At 27.5% G+C, this 8,607-nt stretch overlaps 1 protein-coding gene across 1 annotated transcript in view; it reads right to left on the reverse strand.

The window, feature by feature from the left end:
• LOC119665586 overlaps positions 1-6,559 on the reverse strand; it is an 18,320-nt gene extending 11,761 nt beyond the window's left edge. Inside the window, exons 1-2 of the mRNA XM_038074812.1 lie at positions 6,476-6,559; positions 1,652-2,190 (exon numbers count right to left, since the gene is read on the reverse strand). Of these exons, the coding sequence (XP_037930740.1) occupies positions 1,652-2,190; positions 6,476-6,521 (585 nt within the window). The 5' untranslated portion in view covers positions 6,522-6,559. The remainder of the gene's footprint in view (positions 1-1,651; positions 2,191-6,475) is intronic.
• Between the last annotated feature and the right edge of the window lie 2,048 nt (positions 6,560-8,607).

The following is an 8,607-nucleotide window of genomic DNA, read 5'->3' on the forward strand; positions in this document are numbered from 1 at the left end:
AGACTTATACACTATAAATCTTATAATAAATTATAATAAACTAAGGAGCCCTTCTGTAAAAAGCAGATTAGGTTTACTTGAAGATTCTGGATGGAAGTATGGATTGAATCTACTATTTAATGATTACTGCCACGAGAAAATTGATAAAAGCGCTTTATTTCTAGTACCTGAACATGCTGTAGACTGGCTTTCTGCAGAATATGAGTCCGTTGTTAATCGGTAAATACATCATTCTTAAAGTAAGTTTGTTATTGAGTCACTGTTTGCAATTAGGAAACTTTGCTAGAAGATTGAATCTTTCCTTCAATGATTACTGCCATGAGATGAGTGATAAAAGTGTTTTAGTGCAAATAAATGCACAATGTGGATTAAATATGCCAGAGATTTACTTCCTTGACGTTTTTTGCAAGTTACAGAGCTTTTTTTTAGAGAGTAACTGAAATTTATAAAGAGCCTTTCTTTAAGAAACAGCTTAGACTATATTAAGAGCAGTGGTGGCTAAGACGAAAGCACTGCCGCAAGGTAAGTTCAAATTTTCGGTTCAACGATTACTGCCAGAAGAAGAAAGTTATCCATTTCTAGTTCCTGCATAATGTAGATTAAATATACCAGACTCTACTATCTAGACAAACTTAGATAGCTATTGAGACATTCTTTAAAATGCAGCTGTGGCTTTCTTATAGAATCCGGATGATTTCAGACCCTCACGTTTTATATGACTGCACAATAGATCGATAGCTCTACGAGTACTTAAAAAACGCAATTTAATCTAAGCTTTTTAATATTACCAGACTATAGAAAAAGTAATGTTAACTAACATAGTGTGAGACATGTCCAAGAGTATTTGGATTTTTCAGTATTAGCTGAACTAAAATATTCCGTTATTGCTAATGCATTTATCCGTTCGTCTACTGTTGAATATTCTATTTTTAACAATCCTGTAAGGATACTTGATTTACTGAAATTCTTCCAGTATTTAAGATTAATGTTTGTAATTAAAATGTGAATGCTAAGCACTTGTTGTTATTTAATTTAATTAATTTGTAGTCTTATTTGAGTGAATAGTAACTTAGATACAAATTATTTAAAGTAATTGCCTTTTCATATTTATTTCTTCAAGCCCACAAAAATGTAATGATTTCAGCTTCACAATTTAAAAGGTGGAGAAATTTATAAACCAAATAGATTTAAAAGAGATTTTTTGTAAAAAAATTTTTTAAATATAAAGTTTTACTCAAAAAAGAATATTTAAAATTTTCTTCGTGTTCATAAAAAAACAACACACTTGAATTATTGAATGGAAAAATTCGTTGAAAAACCATACAGTCATAGATACTTTAAAATTTAATAAAAAAAAAATATTACATCAATCATATATCAGACATATTGAGCATTTATGACATCATAGAACATTTAATATTATTTTTTTTTTTTGTATTTTTCATAATCATTTTTCATAAAATAGAATTTCTCAGAAATTTTTTACTTTATTTGCTTTTTATTAATTCTTGACCTGTTGAACTTTTTTTAAATGTACTTTCCATTAAAAGGCATTTTATTTTATTTATTTTTGATTTTTCATCAAAAAATAAAATATAAAGTTTGTATTGAAAATTTCATTAAATAAAAAATTGGATCACACATGACTTACCTCGAAATTTCCGCCGAGATTTGGGCCAGCTTGTCCCACATACAAAGTGGATGCGGAGTCGAAAACAAGCTCCATGGGCTCCTTAGAAATTAATGTGGTTTCGGTCTCTTTACAATTGTGATAAAAGACGACTTTATCGCTTAGCACTTGAAAGGCGATGTTCGACCAGGTTTTGCCCTTGTAGGGTAGATGGTAGCTGACTAGTTTCCGTATCGTATTACTCTCGGATTGTGTGTACAGCAGCGACACATTCCACATGCCTTTTATCGCAGGTGATAAATGTAAGCCCAACTGCACAACCGTATCCAATGGATTCACCACACTGAATAGATAACCGCCCTTGGGTGAATTCGGGCTAAACGACGCCATAATTGCAAATTCATACAACTTCTCTGGCAGGAACAAGCGATACGGCGACTTGACATCAGCGATGGGTAGGAATTTATACGCTGGAAAGCCGTCTTCTGCATAATCAAATTCAATGCCTTCGAATTGATTGTTGTTCATGATATCGAGAATTGTGTACTCGACTAGGGCATCTGTGAAAATATTACACAAAAATTATTAAAATAGAAAAAAAACAACACAATATTTGAAAATAGAAAATATAATTTAAAATTTGATTTCATTATTTTATGAAATATTTCTTGCAACAATTTAAATAATATTTGTAAATTGAAAAATATTTTTTTTCTTTACTTTTTGATTCAAATGAAATTCATTTTTCTATTTATTAAATTGTTATCTGGTTATGTTTCTGATTACTCGAGCAGATCTATTTAACAAAGGATTTCAGTGAATGTAGTTTTTTTAAACAACTTCTGTGAATATTACTTAATTTTAAAATACTGGTATTTAGAGTTGAAGACTTTTCATAAAACCCACTAAAAAAGTAGACCTGCCTGCTTCAAAGCATCCGCATACTCCGCAAGATAAGATGAAATCCTTCCTTTAATGATTACAGCCATAAGAACAACGATAAAAGTGGTTTATTTCCGAATGCTTGTCCAATGTAGATTAAATATGTAAGAGACTTAGTTCCCCGACTGGTGTAATGTAGATCACCACTGCGTGGAGAACTCTGCCATATATTCTATTCCGCATACGTGCTGTCCTTTTCATAGATAATAGCATCTTCTAGCAACGACCGTTTCGACCCCGGTCATCAAATTCATCAACCATCCTAATTGATTGCCTTGAACTGTACAGGCTTCTGTCTTCTGGCGCCCCGGTAGTACTGAATTGATACTCATTTGTGAACCACTCCAGGCTAAGTCTGTAACTGCCTCCGACTCGTTAAAACCCTGGCAGGAATCATGGTACATTTTGCATCCGTCATCATTAAATTGGTCTTATAGGTTCAGTTGAATTTAACAAATCGGCCTCGAAGCTTTAAGATCTTTAAGATCTTAACTGAACTCTAATCCTAACTTTAAAGTATTGGAAATTATATGAAAAGAATTATAAATATATTTCAAAACCTGTCAAAATGAGTTCGGATTTATCATTAATTGCTGAACTAAAACAACCTATTTTTGTAAATCCATTCGTCCGTTCTCCTTTTATAGATATTATAGGCCCGTTGCTGCCTATTGTTTCCTTTTTCTTGTGTTTTAAACCTAGAGTTAGTATTAAATTCACTTTTAATGTCTTATGAAGTTAATTACTCGGTAAGTTCATCGGTTAATACATCGGTTAATTTTGTTGATATTGACTAGACCAAATTGCTTTTTTATGATATCAGACTTTGAAGTCTAGCATATCTGTCATTGGTGACAAAAAATGCTGATAGTTCTTAATAGATCTAGCATATTTGATACTGGTGGCAAAAAATGCTAATGGTCCTTATTGAGCTAAGCTCATTATTCTAATGAGTTTCACAGTATCGAAATCCGTAATATATTTTGTAATGCTCTCTACTTTTATATCCTCATGAATGCTCGAATTTCTTACATACCATAGGAACTTCAATAGTCTTCTTAGGACTATACATATTATATAAATGAAGTTTATTTTTACTTCTCAAAAGTAGCAATTTAAGAAACATCCTAATCCTAACAGATAGTTTGATAAATAATATGGAGATACATAAAAATTCTATAAAATATATTTAATTAATAGAATTATGTTTTTAGAAGCTAAGTATTAGAGTTGATTTGGTGCTTAAACATTGAACGAAATCAGTCTCCTAACTGATGCCTCTATTATACGAACACGTTTATTATTCGAACGCCTCTCGTAGGTACGTAATTATTTTAAGTTCAGTAATTTATATTTTTATTACTTGGAACAACTTGACCCAATTTGAGCAGACACCACTCTTGAAAACCTGATTGACCAAGAGTTTTGATTCTAATAATATGCAAATAAATTGATTTCTTTTAATCTAACATATAATCGAGTTGCACTATAATTTAAAAATATTATAATTTAGTTAGTAATTCAGTTTATTGTTAATAATTAAAATAATAATAGTAATTGTCTTATTAAATAAATAAATCACTAAATACGATGGAGCACAGAACTGCTATAAATTTACCTAAAAGCATGCAATCAAATTTTTTTGCATAGATCGGCCTTTTGTTTACAGCTTTATAGTATGCAAATAAATTTTTGTTTTTTAATGAGTTACAGTAGTGGCTACGAAAATGATACTTTTTGTATCTTCTTCGAAATCTTCTAAAACTAAATAGCCTAGATAGAATAACGAACCTTGCATTATGGAGCTAAAATACATTTATTTTTAAAGATTTTAGACAGAACGTTATATGTATTTTAATTGCATATTATTGCTATCAACATTATTTGTTTATAAATACTTGTTTTTTTTTCGGCTTAGATTGGTTTTGTTTAAAATTACTTCATATATTTTTATAATAAAAACAAATACAAATAAAAATATTGAATAAATTTGTAAATTTCAAACAAAAGTAATAGCTTTTTTATTTAAAACAGATATCGGTTTTTTCGAAAATTATTTTAATAACACTGAATCTGGTTTACGAAGTAGTCTGAAATATTTATTTTAATAAAACTATTATTTTTGTTTTGAAATAACCAATAAATAATTTGTCATTAAATTATTTAAAATTAAATAACCAACTAAGCTGGAAAACCTAAAAAAAAACAAAACCTGTTAAGTATTATAACATATATAATTATTTTATATATTTAATATGTTAAATACAATAATTATATTAAAATATATGTAATTTAATATATATATGTATTTTAACATATTTATATATCTTAATATATTTTATATATTTTAATACATTTATACATTTTTACCGTATTCATACATATACAGTTAGATGTTCACAAAAATTTTGTATATATATAATATAATATATATAATTATTTATTCTGTCATTTTTTATTTTGTTTATTTTTTTTTATGCATAATAATTTATTTAAATTTTATAATTACTGTTTTAATGACCAAGAATTTTATTAATAGTTTTTAAATTATTTTATTATTTTAAAATAATAATTATTATTATAATTAACAATTTTTTAAAATATTAGTTTTTAAATAATTTTCTGTTTACACCAATATTTTGACTATATTCTATAGTAATCGTCAGGGTACTATTACAATGTTTTTATAATGTGGAAATAACTACATTTCTATTTTTTATTTTTAGAAATATTGGCTATAAACTCACGTCAAAAACGATTGGTTTTTTTGAATATATTTATTGAATATAGCAAATACATATATTGAAATATAAAAAAATGCAGCGAATATAACTTATTGAATATAGGAATAAATAAATATAAGAATTAATTCAAAAAATATCACCAATGACACGTATTTTCTAATAGTCAAAACAGCTGTATGATTAGCCAAATGTTCAATTAATTAAAAATAATAAAATTTTGTTGTTGCGATTTACTATTGTTCCAAAAACCTCTCTATTGAAAACAATAGATTATTTTAAAAAAATAGAAACAGAAATGTTATAACTGATTATAAAAATCAAATATAATTGTATTTTCAAATATTATTTTATATTATAAAATAATTTAAAAAATTAAAATAAAAATAAAATTGTTTTATATATATTTTAAAATTCGGCTTAATTAAACGTTTGTTTAATATTTTTTATATATTTTGTTGTCGACTTCCAGATCCTGATGATGACTCTCAAGAAGAGTCGAAATATAGAATATGTTAAAAAATATTAAGTGTTTAATTTTAATAAAGAGGTGATCTGTAGCCAAATATAAAATATTTAAAAGAACATAATTAATAATAAATTCAAAATTTTAATAGAAATAAAATTATTAACAAAATAAAAAATTAAATATATAAATATTAAATGTAACATCGAGATCATAGTCTCTAATTATTTTAAGGGAAGCATTTTTAACGTAAAAATATTATGCAATATAGTGTATAAAATGTTATATTATATTATAAATATTGTGAAATATGTTGTGAATAATAAAATATTAAATTATAAAATATTTTAAAAATATTTTAAAATGTTGAATACCGCTTCGAGATCACAATCTCTACTTATTTCAGTTAAGCATTTGGGACCAAAATATAAGTATATTTTGTTATTTGTATAATAAAATATTATATTATATTATAAAATATTATTTTATATTTTAAAGTATTATATTATACCATCCGTAATTATTTTTAGGAGAACTTTTTCTGACCCAAATATTATTCATAAATTAAAGTTTATAAGTTTTACATAAAACTACTTCCTTCATAAATAAATTTAATAACAGATTAAATTATTGAAAATTGGTTGTCTACTCCAATCTTTATAAATTTAATTTTAATAATTAATATTAATTTATTACCTTTAATAGATTGTCCTGAGAGCTGAATTGATTGGAATTTTGCCATTGAAATTGTAGTCAGAAACAACAACAATATTTTGCGCCATGAACTGAAATGATAAAGATGACAATTTAGCATGAATATTAATAAAGAATGAGAATGCAAATTGGATTTGAATAAATATAAATTAATTGAATACAATGAATCACTTGTAATTAGTTTACGTACACAATTTAATAGAAAACAATTTGTAAATGATTGACTGCCCCAAACGAAGAAATGACAACCCCAAACGAGGAATACCGAGTACATCACCGCAATGCAAGGGTGAATGGTGACCGAATGTCTGGTCTGGTGCTACATGAAACCTACTAATTGCACCACACTTGCAGTTTATTTATTAACCACAAATATCGGTCGAACTTAAGCACAAGACTATGAAAATAATTGCCTTTGTATCTGAGTATCTCTCGACATGAAGTCACAGTTACGTGTGCGGTTGAGTTAAATGATATGCAAATGCAAGTGATTGTATCGGACTGAAGACCTGAAACGGAAGCCACGTGCTTTTGCTCATGGAATTCAATTCGAAATAAATTTATTGAATTGATGTAAGTGGGTTATAAACAAATGTAATTAATTTATTCGCCATATTAAATTAAAATTTATATTTGTCTCAAAAAATATTAAAACTAATACATCAAATGAGAAAAAAAGGGCTGGTAAAAACGCATCATCAATCCACAAAATCAAAGCCTGAGGAAGTTAGGTTTATGGTTGACGGAAAGTAAGCAAATAAATACGAAGCCCATAAAATATACAAAAACAAAAATATACAAAGTTTGTTTTCACTTTCAAGTACGTTAAACCACAAATAGGCTTAACCCATGTACGGCTTTAAGGCGCAGAGACCACAAAGTACTCTGTCGTATTGTGGTCAGTCGATGATTTTGTTAACTTTCAATATTTGCTGCCACATTTTTAATGAACAAATTTTATTTGATGTGAGTTTTTGTTGATAATTGTGGTTTGTTTCTCAAACGATACACTAAACCCAAAACAATATTTAAAGGAGTGGAACCCTTTTAAATCCTATAGGACGTCGAAGACTCTTGTCTGTGTCCAATTTTTTAATTTGTCAAATCAATGGAAGTTTTGAGGAAATTTGAAATCCATTAGCAAACCCTTTTGCAGCGAATAAATTGGTTCAGATTTCAATTTCAGTTTTCGTGTTATCGCGCACAGTTCATTAGTGCATTCCATGTTGGAGTCGTGCAACATGCAATGCTGAGCTGCAGTGATTTTGCTTCGGCATTGGTGCCATCGCATGACGATGACATAAATTCAAAATCCCAAAGGTTGTAATTGGGCGAAAGTGGTAAAGAAGCGCGCACTTGTTGCAAATGATAATAGGAGAAGCGGAACAGTAATGATAATCCCCGATGAGTTGCAGTTAAATGCGGTCGGAATAGTAGTGTGTGGAATCATGTGGTTTATTGAGTTGATTTCAAATAAGTACACTTAAAGCGAATAGATTTTGTTTAGAGGCTCGGTAATATTTTGATTATTTTGACAGAACTATAGTAAGAAATTCTTAATAAAGAAAGAATTAAGATATGGAAAATCTATGATAGATTATATATACATGGAATTGTTAATAGCAATAAGATCCACTACTTATATATATATGGATTATTCTTTAACAAAGGCTATAGCTTTTGAGCACATCGTCTCGATTTAACTGAAAAATTGAGTTTCAATATAATGTTTTAATAATAAAATAAAAAGACCAAAATTTCCGAAGAGAAATGTTCAAAATTTCTTCAAGGAGATACTGAACCATTGGGTCGTGAGAGTTTGCATTTTAGAGTAATTTTTAAGTCCCCATATCTTAGGTTTTGTAAATGGTAGATATTTAAGGTTAACTGTTCTTTTAAAAATATTGATTTAAAAGTTTGTAAAAAGTTTAGACAACTGAAATTGTTTATATTTATTTACTAATATTTACTCATTATTAAAAAATATAAATTTTGTATAAATTACACATAAAAAACGTTTATTTTTTATAATTGATTTTTATTTATTATTTAAAAATCTAAATTTTCAGTACTTAATATTCTAGTAAGTGCATCGTGGTTTAGGCTGAGATATA

Source organism: Teleopsis dalmanni, chromosome 1 (genome assembly GCF_002237135.1).
Source record: "Teleopsis dalmanni isolate 2A chromosome 1, ASM223713v2, whole genome shotgun sequence".
NCBI lineage: Eukaryota > Metazoa > Arthropoda > Insecta > Diptera > Diopsidae > Teleopsis > Teleopsis dalmanni.